The 19,208-nt window shown below is 37.6% G+C and overlaps 1 protein-coding gene across 6 annotated transcripts in view; it reads left to right on the top strand.

Moving 5' to 3' along the window:
• Positions 1 to 19,208, top strand: part of SLC8A1 (solute carrier family 8 member A1) — a 426,510-nt gene that overhangs the window by 84,315 nt on the left and 322,987 nt on the right. For all 6 annotated transcript variants that reach the window (XM_067463246.1, XM_067463252.1, XM_060754495.2 and 3 more), the window contains exon 2: positions 6,795 to 8,628. In XM_067463246.1, coding sequence (XP_067319347.1) covers positions 6,833 to 8,628 — 1,796 coding nt within the window. In that variant the 5' untranslated portion in view covers positions 6,795 to 6,832. The remainder of the gene's footprint in view (positions 1 to 6,794; positions 8,629 to 19,208) is intronic.

Here is a 19,208-nt window from a genome sequence, read left to right as displayed (position 1 = left end):
GAAACAATTATGGATATACTAATGGTAAAACCATCTCTGAGTATTCCTTGCCTGAGAAAACTCAGTGCAATTCATGGGGTTGTTATAAGTTGACAGGTAATGTAAAGTACACCTACACTGTAGCATTCATGTTTGACACTACTTTAACTACCTCATCCCCAGTTTTGCTGGATTTTGTCATTAACCCAGAAAATGTCTGTTACTGGATCCTATATTTGGCCCTGTACAGCCTGAACTGCAATCTGAACAAGAAGAAGGCAATTTTCTTACAAATGACTTGCATGCAAATTCACTCATTTTGTTGCATTTTAAGGGTGATTAGTTTGTTGTGCGTTTGGTCTTTTGGAAAAGAAAACAGTGGGGCGCTGTTGATGTGTTCCTAGGGAAAATCTGAATAGTGAGTGGCAATGTTCATTCTAGGCAATGGCATGTAAAGAATAATCACAGGTTCTCTCATTTGCCTTGAAACATCAAGATATGTGTTGGGAAAGTGGCAAAGTGCTGTGAGTTTTTTTTTTATCTTTGTAAAAAAAATATTTGTGCTAGAAACTTGTATGAAAAGGGCATGGCTTTTGCACAAAGATGCTTGCATCAACCAAAGTGTTTTGAACACAATTTTGCTTTTGTTGTGACCAAGTCCTGAAATAAAATTAAAAAAAAATTAGTCTTCCTTAACAGGAGAAATTGTTCTTACATATGAGAATGAAATAAGTTGAATATTTACATCTCTAGCAGATAGTTCAGTAATGACAGGATTTAGGTGGTCTGATATGAATTAAGCTAGATTTGTATTGTCAAAGGCTTTCATGGCCAGAATCACTGGGTTGTTGTAGTTTTTTTGGGCTATATGGCCATGTTCTAGAAGTATTCTCTCCTGACGTTTCGCCTGCATCTATGGCAGGCATCCTCAGAGATTGGGAGGTCAGACCTCCCATCAGGAGAGAATACTTCTAGAACATGGCCATACAGCCTGAAAAACCTACAACAACTAAGCTAGAGTTGATGACAACAGGAAACAACTTGGCTCTTGCTGCTACAGTAGAGTCTCGCTCTACTGTACATTGGATAAGCGAAAATGTTGGCTAATAAGGAGGGATTAAGGAAATGCCCATTAAACATCAAATTACGTTATTGTTTTACAAATTAAGCACCAAAACATCATGTTTTACAACAAATTGACAGAAAAAGCAGTTCAAGACATGGTAACGTTATGTAGTAATTACTGTATTTACGAATTTAGCACCAAAACATTGCAATATATTGAATGTTGGATAAGCGTGGCTCTATTGTATAATATGAAGTGTAGATTTGTGGGGCAACACAGGCAGACAAGGCAAGAGATCAGTGCATTTCTTCTCCAAACTATTTGATCCTATTGTTGTTTTCTTCTAGTTGATTTACCCCTAAACATAAAGTAATACGAAAACTGAAATCAACTGACACAAAGGAGTTTTAGGGAGGAGAAAACAGTGAAGGATGTCTTAACAAAAACTCAGCCTCATCTTCCTCTCCTTCCTCCTCCTCCTCCTCCTCCTCCTTCTCCTTCCTTCTTCCTAGGATAGGTATTCAAGAAAGCTTTAAACGATCTTTAAAAAGCAATAAGTTAAAAACATACAAAAACTTAAAATTAGAACATCTTTTTTTTACTGCCTTTCACTTGCTTTGGCTTTTATGTACTGGCCTGTCACTGCTTGTTGTCTTTACTTTCTGTGGCCATTGCTTTTTCTAGTGTGTCAATCACAGCCTATTTCAGGGTAGATTTGCGTAGTCATTTCCATTCTAATTATCTGCTTCCTATCATTGGCAACTTACGAAAACTTTCCAGGCTTATTCTGTGCCAGTAATGTGAGTATTTAATTAAACAATTAGCAGTGCCAACTCTGTGGTATTCAATATGAGTAAAAATGGATTGATGGTGTTTTCTTACACAAAACAAACTTATACAAAAGTGCATTCTTTATTGCTTCACTTGAAATTATTGATACATTTAAAAACATTTTTTAAAAAGTATATTAAACAATAACTGTGGATAATATCAACAGGTTGAATAATACAGTCTTTGTGTTGGATAAGTGAGACTCTCCTGTAAATAATTTGTAGAATGGGCATTTCTTCCACACAATGACTCACAAGCCCAGATTCCCAGATGTGACACTACATTACATTACATTACATTACATTACACTATACTACACTACACTCACAGCATCCCAGGCCATATGGCAGAGCTACATTCTAATCTTTAGGGACCAAACTTTAGGAAAAGCTGATTATAACAATGAACATTGGCTGGATGCCGGGGAAGCACTGTGTCTACTCCAGAGTCATTCTCTGTACACATTTCCATCAAATACATTTCATCAGTCTCATTCTGTGTGTAGTCTCAAGCCTTTGAGAACTGAGATGCATTCTTGCTTGCTCAGTCCACATTCCCAATAATTTAAACAGTTGGTTCTGTGTGCTCAACTATTCTCCGGTCTTGAGTTTCCCCAAGTGTCATCAGGTCCTGTACCATGAAGCAATCCACTTCTCAAACTCAGTTAAAGATGGCATGTGCTGTCCTATGATTTTCAGAAAAGAAACAGATTCTATCAGGCATGGCTGAACTCTTCTTCAGATCAAAGATTGAAGTCATTCTCCAACACAAAACTTCTATGTTCTTTCTAATGGGAGATCTGTTACTTATGTGGCCAATGATTCTATAGTACAGAAAAGACTTTTGATAGAAGGCAAAAATCACCTTCTCATCTGTGGTTTTCGGCCCCTCATTGCATTTTGCTTTGAAAAAGCCACATTTTGTGTAACTAATGAGAAATAAAAAAAGCATTGGTCAATACCTCATCCTGTCATCAAGTGAAGGAAGTGGGCTGATGAAAATCTGCAGATATCCAACATGTCTGTGTTGGATAACACCATTGTGAACCAAGAAAATTCTGCTCTGTACTTTTGGGTATAAGGTTCCCCTCCTGATTTCGTGACATTTGCAGATTTGAAAAGCATGCCCTCTGTTCCATCACACAACTCAATGATAAAGACGTTGCATAGGACTGGACTAAGGTACCCCACTGGTCACTTCTCCCCAGGATGAAGAAGTGGAGCCTTTGGATCTGCCTTGGTTGAGCAACCAATTATAAATCTGCTACCTACCCAAGATTTTATCAGCTTGTTTGGAAGAATATCATTGAGGGGAGGGGTTGATGAATGCCTTATTGAAATAAAAAAAATATGCCACATCCCTTCAGCACTCTCTTCATCAATCAAGTGTGTAACTATTAAAAAGGAGATAAATTAGTTTAGCACAGTGCTCCTTAACCTGTGGACTGCAGACCACCAGTGGGCCGTGAGGACAAAAATCTGGTCTATGAGCCTCCTTTCTCTTTATTTATTTTATTTTATTTCCTCTCCTTTCAAGTGGTCAAGTGGTCCTTGGTCAAAGTGGTTCTTGGTCTAGCATGACTTGTTTTGGAGAAATCCTTATTGATTTTTGGTGATTGTGCCATTGTTTTCTAGATGCTTACAGATTGTCTGTTTAATGATCTGCTCTAGAATCTTTCCTGTTATTGATGGTATTCACTAGGTGGTATTGTTTGGTCTCTTCTCCCCCCCCCCCACCTTTTTTTTGAAGATGGAGGCATTTGCCCTCCTCCAGTCTGATGTAACTTATGTACTCCAGGATTTACCAAAAATTATTTATCGTGGTTCTGTGATAACTTCTGCCAGTTCTTTTATTACTCGTAAATAATTCATCTGCCTCTGGAGACTTTATTTCATTTAAATTATTCCTGTGCTACCTCTTTACCTGTTCTGTGCTGCATTTCATCTACTGCATCATCTGCTCCATTTCCCACAAGTTGAGGTGTTGAGCACTTCTGCCTTTTCTCCATCCCCTGTTAGCATTCTATCACCTTCTCCATACATTGGCCCTACCATTTCCTTATCCTTCCTTTTGCTATGGACATAACAGAAAAAAAAACACACCTTTTATTATTGTCAACCTCTCTAGCAAACTTGAGCTTTAGCTTTTTGAACTTTCTCCCTACATGTGGCTATTACCTAATCATTCAACCTGAATTTCCTATATTACATTACTATTCAGATTTTATAAGTCAAACTGAATTATTTCTGATCCTGTTAGATTGCTCTGTGTTAATGATATTTCCTATGCTATTATACATTTTCATCCACCTTGTTGAACCAATTACTCTTTAATCAGCCTGTATTTTGGCCTCCACCCCCTTTAGTTCTTTTGTTACTTGATGCTTGTCTATTACTGTTATGTTTGTTTTATGATTTTAAATTGCATTTTGTTATTGCTCTGCTTTTAATTGTATGTTCCCTGGGCTTGGCCCCATGTAAGCTGCCCCGAGTCCCTTCAGGGAGATGGAGGCGGGGTATAAAAATAAAGTTGTTGTTGTTGTTGTTCTTCTTCTTCTTCTTCTTCTTCTTCTTCTTCTTCTTCTTCTTCTGTTTTGTTTTTATTTCTCTTTGGTGAATTCATTTCTGTTTTCATTTGTCCTCCCAAAGCAAGGGTGATCACAAAACAAGAGTGATCAGAAACTGGCCTGCTTGAAACAGGCCAGTTTCAAGCAGAAATAATCCAACCATAGAGCAACAAAGTTAGGCCAGGCCAAACCAGAGTCCAGATCAGGAAAAATTCAGGCATCAGAAGAGAATTTAGAAGTATTCAGGGGAGGGCTTCTAGGAACCAAAGCGAATAATGTAAATTGTTCTCCAAAACCTTTCCAGCCCAGGAAGCAAAATTCCTTGAGCCAAATGAATTCCTTGAGCAGTAGGCATTTCATGAAATGTGTTCTTCCAGGAGGAGGTTTTGACTCTGACCAGCTTTCCTTTTGTGTGTGTGAAGAAAAGTTCCTCATAATCTGTTGTTATATGTGCATAAAATATGAGCCTGCTATTTGTTTGTAAAGATTTTGTGCATTTTTCATTTGACTGAAGTTCTGAGAACTTTCAGTCCAGAATATATATTGGAGATGGTGAAGGGCCATCACATTTATGAAGGGGCTTCAGAGCTACCATGTTGATTTTCCTTCTACAGCAGCTGTTTAGTTGACCTCTATGATGTGTGTGGGTGTCTGCTAAAGAATGGCTGTGTGCAAAAACTTTTCATGTTGATATTTATAAAGTTGTTCCAAAATGTTTGGAAAATCCAGAAAAATTCAGGCCAGTGGGTGTGATGGTTGTCCTATGTAAATTGGTCACATTATCTTCAGAGTGCCACCCAGTAGGAATAGAATAAAATTTCCAGAAATGTTGAAGCCATGGAGGAAAACATTTTTTTCCTTTTCTCCAGAAAATAACAGACACTTTTGAGGTGGAGGGAAAAGGCAAAATTCACACCTTTTATAGATTGAAAGTCATTTACCATATATACTCAAGTATAAGCTGAGTTTTTCAGCCTTTTTTCAGGCTGAACAGCCCCCACCCTGAGTCATGGTTACCTATTATTTTACTCTGTTATTATTATATTTATCATTTTTCTCTATGTAATTTTGTTATTATTACATTTATTATTTTCCTCTATTATTATTATTATTATTATTATTATTACATTTATTATTTTCCTCTATTATTATTATATTTATTATTTTCCTCTATTATTATTATTGTTATTATTACATTACATATTATTACATTATTACAATACAATGTATTATTACATTAATGCATTTACATTGTTATTATTACAGTACATGTCAATGTAATAATAATTTTACTATATTATTGTTATTATACTCTATTATTGTTACAATAATTTTACTCTATTGTTATTATTACATTTATTATTTTACTTTCTTATTGTTATTACTACATTTATTTTTTACACTTTTTATTACTGTTATTACATTTATTATATTACTCTATTATTACTGTTATTATGATATTTCCATTATTTTACTTCATCATTATTGTTATTACTGCATTTATTATTTCATTCTATTATTATTGGAAGGATACATAAACACATTTACATTGAAGGAGGTTAGAATAATAGTTTAATCAGAGTTGGACAGTCTTATCTTACAGTTTTATGTAAATATTCAAAAACATTTAACCTACTGATGCCTTAATTCATGTAATTTTATGGGTATCTATATTTATTTTGAAATTTACCAGTAGCTGCTGCAAGTCCCACCCCTGGCTTATACTTGAGCCAATACATTTTCCCAGTTTTTTTTTTTTTTGTGGTAAAATTAGGTGCCTCGGCTTATATACGGGTCGGCTTATACTCAAGTATATATGGTATTTATTTTAGGAGCAAAAATATATTATATATGAATTGGCTTGGCTTGAAATTGTCATATAACGTTTAGTGCATTAAAAGTTCACAAAGTATGGATAATTCTTGCAAAGTACGACTATAAGAAATGCCACCCCTGCGTTCTATTTGTTTCTCATTTTGATTGTTTTGGGAGGGAGTTACTTGCTCTAAATGATCCAGTGTTAGTAAACAGCAGACAGCTAGACAAGTTTGCTACTGATATCAAATTGCTCAGAATTACAAAATAAATACTTTATTAAGAACATCCAAACTATTCCCTCAAATGAATGTTGAAATGGAAATGTGGCTGGGTTGAAGGAATGTAAAGTGACAGATATTTCCCCCTTTCACAGCTTGGTTTTTTAAAAATGTATTGATTTATTTGCTAACTGTTCAAATTGGTTCTGTATATTTTTGGCTCTAATAGAGGAAGAATTTGTAAATAACATAAGTGAAACATTACATTGTTCAGTTGAATTTGAGTAACATGTTTTTACAATTTTGTATCCTGCAGGTTAGAGAACATTTGGAAACTGGTTTAACGGAGCAATCATGATGGGATTAAAGAAGCCAACTGCCTTTCCTGGTGGTCTTCATCTTTTAAGTGTTGTTGTACTCCTGCTATTGCACATGGACAAGGTATACTCAGAACATCTGGCAGAGGATGGTAATGATACTAAGGAATGTACTGGTTCTTATTTTTGTAAGAAAGGTGTGATTTTGCCAATCTGGGAACCTCAGGACCCTTCATTTGGTGATAAAATAGCAAGAGCCACTGTATACTTTGTGGCCATGGTCTACATGTTTTTAGGAGTGTCGATTATAGCCGACCGCTTCATGTCATCGATAGAAGTGATTACATCCCAAGAGAAAGAGATCACCATCAAGAAACCCAATGGTGAAACCACCAAGACCACAGTTAGAGTTTGGAATGAGACTGTTTCCAATCTAACTCTGATGGCTTTGGGCTCTTCTGCTCCAGAGATCCTCCTTTCTGTGATTGAAGTATGTGGCCATGGCTTCCATGCAGGGGACCTTGGGCCAAGCACCATTGTAGGAAGTGCAGCCTTCAACATGTTCGTCATCATAGCCCTTTGTGTTTACGTTGTCCCTGATGGAGAAATCAGGAAGATTAAGCATCTCCGTGTGTTTTTTGTCACTGCAGCTTGGAGTATCTTTGCCTACACTTGGCTCTACCTAATTTTATCTGTCATATCACCTGGGGTAGTAGAGGTCTGGGAAGGCTTGCTCACCTTCTTCTTCTTTCCAATCTGTGTGGTGTTTGCCTGGGTTGCTGATCGGAGGCTCTTGTTTTACAAGTATGTCTACAAGAGGTACAGAGCTGGCAAACAGAGGGGGATGATCATTGAGCATGAAGGGGAAGGGCCACAGTCCAAAGCTGACATTGAAATGGATGGGAAAGTAGTTAATTCTCATGTTGAAAGTTTCTTGGATGGCACTCTGGTCCTCGAGGTAGACGAGAAGGATCAAGATGATGAGGAAGCAAGGAGGGAAATGGCCAGAACCCTCAAAGAGCTGAAGCAGAAACATCCAGACAAAGAAATGGAGCAGCTGATAGAATTGGCTAATTATCAGGTTCTAAGTCAGCAGCAAAAGAGCCGAGCCTTTTACCGAATCCAAGCCACTCGACTAATGACCGGTGCAGGCAATATATTGAAGAGACATGCTGCAGACCAAGCCAGGAAAGCAGTCAGCATGCATGAGGTCAACTGTGAAGTAGCAGACAATGACCCTGTCAGTAAGGTGTATTTTGAGCAAAGCACCTACCAATGCCTTGAGAACTGTGGCACGGTAGCCATAACTATCTCCCGCCGAGGTGGTGATTTGACCAAAGCTGTCTCGGTTGATTTCCGAACAGAAGATGGTACAGCCAATGCAGGATCTGATTATGAATTCACTGAAGGGACTGTGATATTTAAGCCTGGTGAGACACAGAAAGAAATACGGGTTGGCATAATTGATGATGATATATTTGAAGAAGATGAGAACTTTCTTGTTCACCTCAGTAATGTCAAAGTGATCTCTGAGGAGAGGGAAGAGAGTGTGCTAGAGGCCAATCATGTCTCAACAGTGGCTTGCTTGGGGTCACCTGCTACTGCCACGGTCACTATCTTTGACGATGATCATGCTGGCATTTTTACCTTCGAGGAGCCAGTCACTCACGTAAGTGAGAGTGTGGGAACCATGGAAGTGAAAGTGCTACGGACATCTGGAGCTCGAGGAAATGTTATCGTGCCATACAAAACAATCGAAGGCACAGCCAGAGGGGGCGGAGAGGATTTTGAAGACACTTGTGGAGAGCTTGAGTTTCAGAATGACGACATTGTGTAAGTACCCAATTTTTGACATTTGTCAGCAATGTTAAGATGTTTGAAAACAGATTTTGGTAAAAAAAAATTAAAGCTTTTTTTTTTTGTTCAAATCTTGGCTGCTCTTGTACAGCAACAAAAGCCGGAAAGGTACCAGAAACTGTGTGACCTTAGGTGCCAATATGTCTGCTGGTGTCAAGCCTGTGGAATATTTCAAAGATGTTGTGAGATTGGGTGCATGTGACAGAATCTTGTCAAAGGGGTTGTGTCTGGAGGTGTGTATGTATAAACAATAGTGTGCATTGCCCAGACAGGAACACTGGAAGTTGTCACTTTTTTTCCATGCCAGTGGCAAGTGGCATAGAACAGTACATGACAAATCTTGACCAGAAATTGAGGAATCCCTTTCCAACCACACTTAACATATTAAGATTATCTTTTTGCAACTTAGACCTTGTTTCATTTGGGTGGAGGGGAGGGTTGAGCTTTGCTGGTATGGCCCCGCTGCTTACTTTACAAAAAACAGCCTGTGACTAATAAACAAAGTCAGGTTGCGAGGTCAGAGAAGCTTGTCATTAGCCTTTGTGACATCTTGAAATATTTATGCTTTGCACTTTCAAGTTAATGTTGCCACGTGGGGGAAGGTCCAATTAGGCAAGGCTGTCAGGTTTGACAGTTTACAAATTAGAAAGCGGTTAGAAAGGAAATATTGCTGATAAGCATTTCCTGCAACTGGCAGTGGATTTTGGAGATTTTCCCCCATGTATATATATTTCTTTTTTCTTTGTGGCTGTGGCCTTTGTGCATACTACCCTATAATGAAGGAATACTAATGAACAGAAGCCTTCAGGGAAATAATCCCTAATCTACAAACAGGTTGCATTATGTCTCATCTCACAAATCTCCAGTAATTATATTTTATCCTATTTGTCCTTGTGGGTACAAAGGATTGCTACCCACACTGAGTTCTAGTCCTTCATGACATGAAAATGCTATTCATAAGACAAATACAGAGTTTGCAAAATTTACCCATTCAGACTTGGAAGTTCTGGAATGCCCCAAATCAGTCATTGAAGGATGCTGTAACCCAAAATACATTGTCACCCAAACGTTTATAAATTTTGAGCAACCCTATTGTGTATAATAGTATATGTTGCATATCTCAGTATGTATATAACCTGGGTCTACACTGGAAACTTACTAGCTATTGTGATGGTATACACTGAGGTTATGAATTTGCATCTTGAGTGCATAATTTGAAAATACTGGCCAAAGGATTGTAGTGGATCAGATGAGGTGGTACAGTACCCATTTCATTGGAAATGTGAATCAGTTCCAGCTTTAGTTTAGACTAAAGCTTTAGAACCTAGTTTGGAGATTGGTGGCTGATCCACAGTGGCCCTAGTTCCTTGGTCAGCTTTTGGCAAAGTCAGGGTGTATCCTGGGCAGTCTGGAGAGTGCAGTCAGGTCATCCCAATCCACTGTCCAGACTGGTGCCATCACCCTTTCCCTGCACTACTTACAAGCAGGGAAAGAGGATGGGTCATGTCCATGTTGCCACCTCCACTCCTAGGTGGCCACAGTTCCATCCTTGCTCCTGAGCACCAGGGAATCCCTCCTTCTTGCTGATTGCACCAGAGGGACCTGTGACAGCCAGGAACTTGTCCAAAGCGCCTTGATTGACTAGGTGACAATACTGGGGGGGGGGGGGGGTGCTCAGCTGGACTGACTGGACAATAGCCCTGGATTCAGTATGCTGATTCGGGAGCTGTTCCAAGGCAGGTTTGCACAGGACTTAAACTACCCAGTCTAGATGAAATATCAGACTAAACCTTAGAATAGATTTATGGAATGACATGGAACCCACCAATTACTACTTGTACTTCCCCTAGCAGATGAAAGAGAAAATTCCTCCTTTCATATTTACATACTCTTTAACTGCTGCACATATATTTTTAAAGCATGTTGGCCTGCTTTGGGTTTTTGGCACTGTTGATATCAATGAGTTGTGTTTGACATTTTTGATAATGTTGTAATATGAAGCCATGGAAAGGAAGCTTTGTTGTTTTCTCCTATTGACTTCTCACACTCATGGAGTGTGTCAATGGGATATTTTTAGTTTTAAAATGTTACTTTATCATTTGTAGATATGGGTGCAGCAGGAGTGTGGAGCACTTTGGGGAGTGGTAAAGCAGGATGCCATTGCTGACCCCACCAATGCCCGGCAGTTGCTCACCCATATTCTAAACCCAGTACAAATGTTGAGTCGCCTTTGGGCTTAGAAGGTTGGGGTAGAAGTGCTGTAAATAAATAAATAAACAAACAAATAAATAATACAAAGGACTGGGTGCATGGAAATCTAGAAATATACCAAATCTTTGATTTTCATCCTGAATTAAACCATAACGTGCAGGATATGTCTGGAGAGCTAGGATAAATGAGGGTAACTAGAAGAAGACCGTTGCACATTTTACCTTTGGCAAACAAGTCTTTCTGAAATCTATGCAGAAGACAAAAAAAAAAAAGAATACCTAACTCTAAATATCGAAATAATAAAAAGGGAGAAAATAAACCCTAATGAATCATAAATTCAGATTGTGATATTTGTCATAGCTTTTAGAGATATTAAATACAGCTTGTATAAGATAGGATTGGCACCAGTTCCCTATATAATCTTGGTATCTAGGCAGGGTCAGTCCTGATTACTATTTGAATAGGAAACTGCAAACAAATACCGGCTGTAGGCTACGTTGCACGGAAAGGAACTGGCAAAACCAACTCTGAATATTCCTTACCTAAGAAATCCCTATGAAATTAGGCAATTTGAAGTACATATATGTTCATTCTTAGTGTATAAATGTACAGTAGAGTCTTGCTTATCCAACATAAATGGGCCGGTAGAATGTTGGATAAGCAAAAATGTTGGATAATAAGGAGGGATTAAGGAAAAGCCCATTAAATGTCAAATTACATTAATATTTTACAAATTAAGCACCAAAACATTAAAAACAGTTCAATATATTGTAATGTTATGTATATTGTATTTACGAATGTAGCACCAAAACATCACAATGTATTGAAACAGCTGTGGATCCGGGTAGGTGGCAGACTGCATTGGGTAATACAGTGCGTTGGATGAGTGAAGGTTAGATAAGTGAGACTCTACTGTATATGCTTCTCAGTGCTTCACAACTCAGTTGTGATACACTGAGAAATATCAGGATAATATCAACTTCTTTGAACAAGTAGCCTTTGATCTCAGGACTATGACTTCACAACATTCCTGAGCAGACGGTGTTTTATTTTATTTAGACCTGACCTTTTGCCAGATGAAAGCTAAGAAAGGTGACAATATCTAACCAGGCCAGACTTCATAGGCTTCCTTTAGAAAGGAATCATCATCATCAATCATAATTTTGAAAGAGTTGCTGCTAGCTTGAAAGAAAAAACTGATCACACTCATAAATCACAAGAATTTTAACATCCTGGAGTCGGTTCGACTTTTTCCTCTGAATGAGGAACAAAAGTGATAGCAGACGGCCATTTCAAAGACAGTCTCGCCAGTGATTGAATGGACCTCAGCTCTCAAGCCCAAATCACATGTAGATCTTTGGTTATAACATATAAATGGAAATGAAGTGGGTGCGGCAGCATGCCTTACAATAGTCCCAACCAGTTTACCAGCAATTAGGATTTCTGGGAGTTGAAGGCCAAAACACCTGGGGACTCACAGGTTGAGAACCACTGTTTTAGATTGTCAGTGTTTTTAAAGGAGTTTCAGCAGGAAAATGTCCTATGCCATTTCTGGAGAAGCTGGTGATGGAACCTGGAAGGGGCTTTCCTTCCCCAACAAGGTGAGGAGGGAGAGCAATTTGCCTCCTCCCCTGAATGTAGAGGGGGATGGTTACATCGAACCATCCAGAAAGGGGGCATGGCTAGCCATGAGGCAGCCAGCCTCCTTGTTCCCTCTTCATTCCGGTTTCGACCTTGCAAAGATTTGGCAGGCATGGCCCAATGTTCACATCATCTGGTCGGCAATTATTCCACTCTTCAAGTGGCTGGGAGGTGGTGATGTTAGAAAATTGGAGAGGGTCAGGAAGAGCCATGCGCACTACAGTCACAGGGCCATGCGCACTACAGGGTCAGGAAGAGCCATGCGCACTACAGTCACAGGGCCATGCGCACAGGGCCATGCGCACTACAGTCACATGGAGTAGGGGCTCTTAAATCCATCATAAGGACATAACACATGACAAAAGCCATTTTTACCATCCAGATGGTATCCATTTGAAGGATGTTGCCAATACCCAATTTTTAGCTGATTTACAGGCGGGTATTAAGCTAGTTTTGGAGGGCTCGGTGGGGGATGGGGGCAATAATAGCTAGGGAAACACAAAAGAGTTGGTGTATATCTAAGGCACCCCCTTTGGGGGGGGGGGCTTTATCCAATACACTCACCTTGATGCGTAGTTAAGGGGTGACGTGAAATTAAATGGCCCTGAAACAGGAGGAGTCTGGTCTCAACAACCTTGGGGAGGCTTCTCCATACGTTTTCCTTTGAGGTTGCCTGGGTCTAGGTCACCAGAGAACTCATATGTTTCACCCTTACAAGTCGAGGGGTAGGCCGGGCAGGGATGCTACCTCACCTTTGCCATCTAGTCCAACACAGTTATAGTTTAGTTATAAGAAAAGTTAAATAGGTTTCAATGCATCATTTACTATGACTTTGAATATTGGTATCAGTTCTTGTTTAAAAGACTTGTAAAATCCCGCGGTAAACCCATCTGGTCCCGGGGCTTTATCAGCATTCATTCTATTTATTGCCTCCTCTATTTCTTCTTCCGTAATCTCTTTATTCAGTCTTTCTCTATCCTCATCCGATATCTTATCTAATTTCAATTGTCCAATGTATTCCACAATATCTTCTTTCTTTATATCTTCTTTCGTATATAATTGGGTATAGAATCTTCTAAACTCCTCTCTGATTTCCATGTCCGACTTTAAGTCCTTTTCTTTCGTAATTATTTTCGGTATATAATTCATTTGTCTTTTCTTCCTAACTCTATTTGCCAACCACTTCCCGGGTTTGTTGGCATTCTCAAAAGCCTGCTGTTTTAGAAATTTCATTTGTCTTGACTGTATTTCCAATTCCAAGTAGTTTTTCTTTTGTTTCAATACTGTTAGTTGCTTTTCTTTCTTTTTTGTTGGCTTCCGTTTTAACTCTTGTTCCATAGATGCTATTTCCACCATCAATTCATTCATATTTTTATTTCTTTCTCTATTTTTCCTTGAGCCTTGCTGTATAAAATGTCCTCTCATCACTGCTTTAAAGGCATCCCATACCAGACGTGGTTCCATTTCCTCTATTTTATTTATTTGCAAGTAGTCTTGAATTATCTTCTTGTAATAGACTTTGTCTTCTTCTGTTTTTATCAAATTCTCATTCAGTCTCCATTTTCTATGATAATTTTTATGATTAATAATCATTTCCAACGGGCAATGGTCCGATAGGTCTCGAGGTAGAATGTTAATCTCCTTCACCTTTGTAGTCAAACTTTTTGTTATCCAGGCCATGTCTAATCTTGACCATGATTGGTGTCTGTTTGAGAAAAAAGTATAATCTTTTTTATCTTTATTTCTATTTCTCCATATATCCTCTAAGTCCCACTCTTTTTTTAAATCGATGAATTTTTGCGGCAATTTGCCTCCCTTGGCTTTTTTTTTCTTTCCACTTTTATCCATTTGGATGTCAATCACCCCATTGAAGTCTCCGATCAGGATCAGTTCATCAAATTCCGTCTCTTTCAGTTTAGTATTTAGGAAATCCACAAAATGTCCTTTTGGGCCATTCGGTGCGTATATGTTGCAAACTAGGATTTTGGTATCTCCAATTGTCATCCTCACCGCTACACATCTTCCTTCAAAATCTTTAAAAGCCAATTCTGACTCGATTGTTTCCTTTATATACGTTACCACCCCTCTCTTTTTCTTCTCATACGCCGAATAATATTCCTTTCCCAAACTTTTATTTCGGAGGTGTGCAACGTGCCTATCACAGATGTGTGTTTCCTGAAATGATATCACATCGTAATTTAATTTCTTCATCCTCTTCCAAATTTTCCTCCGTTTCTGTGGGGAGTTCAGTCCATTAATATTATTTGAATAACATTTTATTTGTCTCTCCATCTTATTAATCATTCTTGTCTAGTCCTTGTCCTGTATCGCCAATTTCCATTTCCGCTATAGAAGTCGATGGTCGTTCCGAACCCTGGTCTTCTTTTTCTTCTTTCTTCCGTGGTGTCATTCTCTGTGGTTTGGGATCTCCAGTAAAATAACTGTAATCCTTTGGTGATCTGTATCTTGCTTTCTTAGTTTTTATGCCTTTCCTTGGCGTAGATAATCTTCTTTCTTCCGCTGTTTCAGCTTCCTCTTCTTCTTCTTCTTCATCTTCATCTTCTTCTTCTTCTTCTCCTTCTCCTTTCTCTTCTTCCCCTTCCTTCTTTCTTAAAAGTTTGTCATAAAAGACCTTTGCTTTATGTTCCGTTGTCAGCCAATGTCTCTCCTCTTGATGGGTCACCATTATTCCTTCTTTCCTCTCCCATCTAAATCTTATCCCTCTTTTCTTCAATTCATCTGTTAAGAAAAAGTACTTTCTTCTTCTTGCTAACGTCATCTGCGGAATTTCCTTCAATACCACCACTTTTTTCCCTTTGTACAGGATTGGATTTCTATTACTTTTGAACAAAATATCATCTCTGGTCTTCTTCCTTGTAAACTTCACCAAAACATCCCTATCCGTTTTATTTTTCCTCGAATAGAATGAAGAAATCCTGTAGGTCTGGTCAATCTCTTGTTCTAATTCATCCTCCTCACATTCCAGACAGTTTGCTAACATATTAGTCACCAGCTGTCTTATATCTTCTTTGTCATCTTCTTTTAAATTTCTTAGTCTCAACTGGAAGTCCATTTGCATTTGCAACAATCTCTCTTGCTCTAGTTCCATTTTCTCCCTTTGCTTGTCTAGGCCTTTTATCTTCTGCCCCATTTGTGCTTGTGATCCTTCAATTTTCTCCTTAGCCTCTTTCAATTCTTTCACTTCCCTATGAAGTTGTGTGATATCTTTTTTGACCTGGCCAAATTCTTCCTTTATTTCAGTTTTCAATGTCTTGAATTCTTCAGTCATCTTTGTCATAATTCCTTCCTGTTTCTTGTAATATTCTTCATGTTTAGTCTTTACCTCCTGCTTTAGTTCCTCCTTTAGCGCATCTTGTTTCTCTGAAATTTTTCTAATTTCTTTTAACAGATTATCCATTTTTGGATTCATATCCAATGATCCTCTCCGAGCTTCTGGTTTGATTGGTGTTGCCATAGTTAATTCTCCTACAATTTATCAGCTTTCCGATATATCATACAGGGAAAAAATTTAATCATCTATATCCATCAATCAATTCTAATCTCTTGTCAGGCCTCTCAATTCATTAATTCATTAATTCATTAGACAAAAAAGCCTGTCATTCCTTCCTTTTAGCCTCTTAATTAATCAATAATCAATACTCAATAATCAGTAATCCGTAGTCAGTAATCAATAATCAAAAATCCAATTCATAAATTCAGTACTGGCCTTTTTTTTTTTTTTTTTTTTTAATTAATTATTGTTAAATTAAATTAATATTTTTATATTGATTTTTCGTTAATTTTTCAATTATCATTTAATAAGGCCCATTATTTTATTTAATCTAATATTTAAAAATATTTAACAATATAACCAATATTCAATTATTTAATATTTCAAAATTTACTCTAAAAATTAGTATTTAATTTTATCAGATTATTAGTATCTAAATGTTCTGCCTTCTACTTCTTATTCAGTCTTCTACTCCTCCTCCTCGATCGCCCCTGTCGTCTGCTTCTCGTCCTTGTCCGCCGTCGTCTGCTTCTCTTCCTTGCGTTGTTTATGCGTCTTCTTCTCGTCCTTGTCTGCTGTCGTCTACTTGAAATTTAAAAAAGTGCCAGACTCATGGAAGGAAGCGGAGATTACAGTGATACACAAAGAAGGCTCTCTAGAAACAGACATTAAGAATTACAGACCAATTTCTCTTTTAAATTCGGATTATAAATTATTTGCGAATATTATGGCAACAAGGTTAAAACTGTTCTTAAGTAACTGGATTGGAGAAGAGCAAACAGGATTTCTCCCAAATAGACATATGAAAGACAATATACGGAATGTCCTGGATCTCTTGGAATATTATGAGATAAATCATCAAAAGGAATTTGCTATCCTATCAATAGATGCCGAAAAAGCATTTGATAACCTAAATTGGGATTTTTTTAAGATTTTAATACAAGAATTAGACATGGGAGAAAAATTCAGCAATGCCATTAGTGCTATTTACGAATTCCAAAAGGCAAAAGTAAAAATAAACGGACAGATGACGCCGGACTTTGAAATTGCCAAGGGAACTAGGCAAGGATGCCCATTATCTCCCCTGATCTTTATAATGGCAATAGAGGTTCTAATGAAAAAAATCAGAGAAGATGAAAAGATAAAAGGTGTGAAGGTGGGCAAATATGAATATAAGATACGGGCATTTGCTGATGACCTATTAGCAACAATTGAAGACCCAGCGAAAAACTTAAAAAATTGGATAGCGAAAATAGAAGAGTTTGGAAAAGTTGCGGGTTTTAAGATGAACATGAATAAAACGAAACTTTTGCTAAAGAACGTGGAAAAAGAGAAACAAGTGAAGATACAACAACAAGTAGGAATAGAGAGTGTGAAGAAAATTAAGTACCTGGGAGTCTGGATTTCTGCAAGAAATGGCCAATTGTTAAAAAACAACTACGAAATATTATGGAAAAAGGTGCAGAAAGATTTACAGAAATGGAATTCGCTGAACCTCTCCTTGTTAGGACGGATATCATTAATAAAAATGAATGTGCTTCCTAAATTTATATTTTTGTTTCAAAATATCCCGGTGATTAAAAATATATCTGTTTTTAACAAATGGAAGAAGGATCTAATGAAATTTATTTGGAAAGGGAAGAGACCAAGAATAAAGTACATTAATCTAGTAGATAAAAAAACCAGAGGAGGCCTGGGATTCCCAGACCTAAAGACATATCATGAAGCCTGTGCATTAATGTGGATTAGAGAATGGATGACATTGGACAACGAAAAATGTTTGAATCTGGAAGGCCATGATTTGAGAGTGGGATGGCATGCGTATGTATGGTATGACAGAGAAAGAAAGGAGAAAAATTTTGGAAATCATTTCATACGCGCCTCCCTACTGCGTACATGGCAAAGATACAAGACTTATTTTTATAAAACTACTCCATTATGGGTCTCCAGTATGGAGGCCCATCAAAGAAGGCTATTGGGATGGAGGAATTGGCCCAGATATAAGGACATCCTGTACACAGGAAAAATGGAGATGAAATCTTTTGAAGAAATTAAGAACGCATACGGCAATATAACTTGGTTGCACTATTTACAACTTAAAGAATACTTCAAACAAGACCAAAAAATTGGCTTCGAATGGGAAGAAAATATATGGGATAAAATATTAAAAATACAGAAAAAAGTAATTACAATACTGTACAACAAGTTGGTTCAATGGCTGACAGAAACGGAACAGGTGAAAGCCTGTATGATTAAATGGGCGGAGAATATAAGACGGCCCATCCATTTTAGGGAATGGGAAATAATATGGAATAGAAAATTGAAATATACATACGCCATGGACTTGAAAGAAAACTGGTATAAAATGTTTTACAGATGGTATTTGACACCGAGTAAATTGAGCCAAATGTACTCAAGTGTTTCAGATAAATGTTGGAAATGCAAGGAGCAGGCAGGCACCTTTTTCCACATGTGGTGGACATGTAAAGAAGCAATTAAATTTTGGGCAACTATTCACGAAGAAGTACAGAAGATATTGAAAAAAAGGTTTAAAAAGAAACCGGAATACTACTTACTGGGACTCTTAGACTCCGATTTTAAATTAGACGAGAATGAAGACAAGCTATTTACTTTTTTTACGACAGCGGCAAGGATTGTTTTTGCCAGACATTGGAAAAAGGAACAAATTCCGACCAATGAAGAGTGGTTGGAGAAAGTTACAGAAATAAGAGACATGGATGAATTAACTTTTCTTTTGAAAAAAAATATGGGGAAATCCTTAAAGAGGACAAATTGGTCCTCTTTTTATGACTATGAAAAGAAATTTAATTGAAGTGGAGAAGATGAGACTGGACTATTAAGGAGAAGAAATAAATATGAGAAGAACCCGAGGATGGGGTGGAAGTCATTTTAGATTTTTTTTTGTAGGTAGGGTGTTAATTGTTTGTTGGGTTGTGATGTTTGTATATTCTCTTATGTAGTTTTTTTTTGTTTATTTCCCACTTTTCTATCTTCTATTATTGTTCCCACTCTTTCCCTGTGTGTATCTTTAAAAAATCTAATAAAAATTACTTAATAAAAAAAAAAAAAAGAAAAGTTAAATAGGTAACATTTAATAAATGTTGCCTAAAATTTAATCCAATTTACATGTGTCTTGCCTCTTCATTTCAGGGGTGGGCAGGCAAATGTCTAT

Source organism: Anolis sagrei, chromosome 1 (genome assembly GCF_037176765.1).
Source record: "Anolis sagrei isolate rAnoSag1 chromosome 1, rAnoSag1.mat, whole genome shotgun sequence".
Classification (NCBI taxonomy): Eukaryota; Metazoa; Chordata; class Lepidosauria; order Squamata; family Dactyloidae; genus Anolis; species Anolis sagrei.
This window is presented reverse-complemented; position numbering and strand designations above follow the sequence as displayed.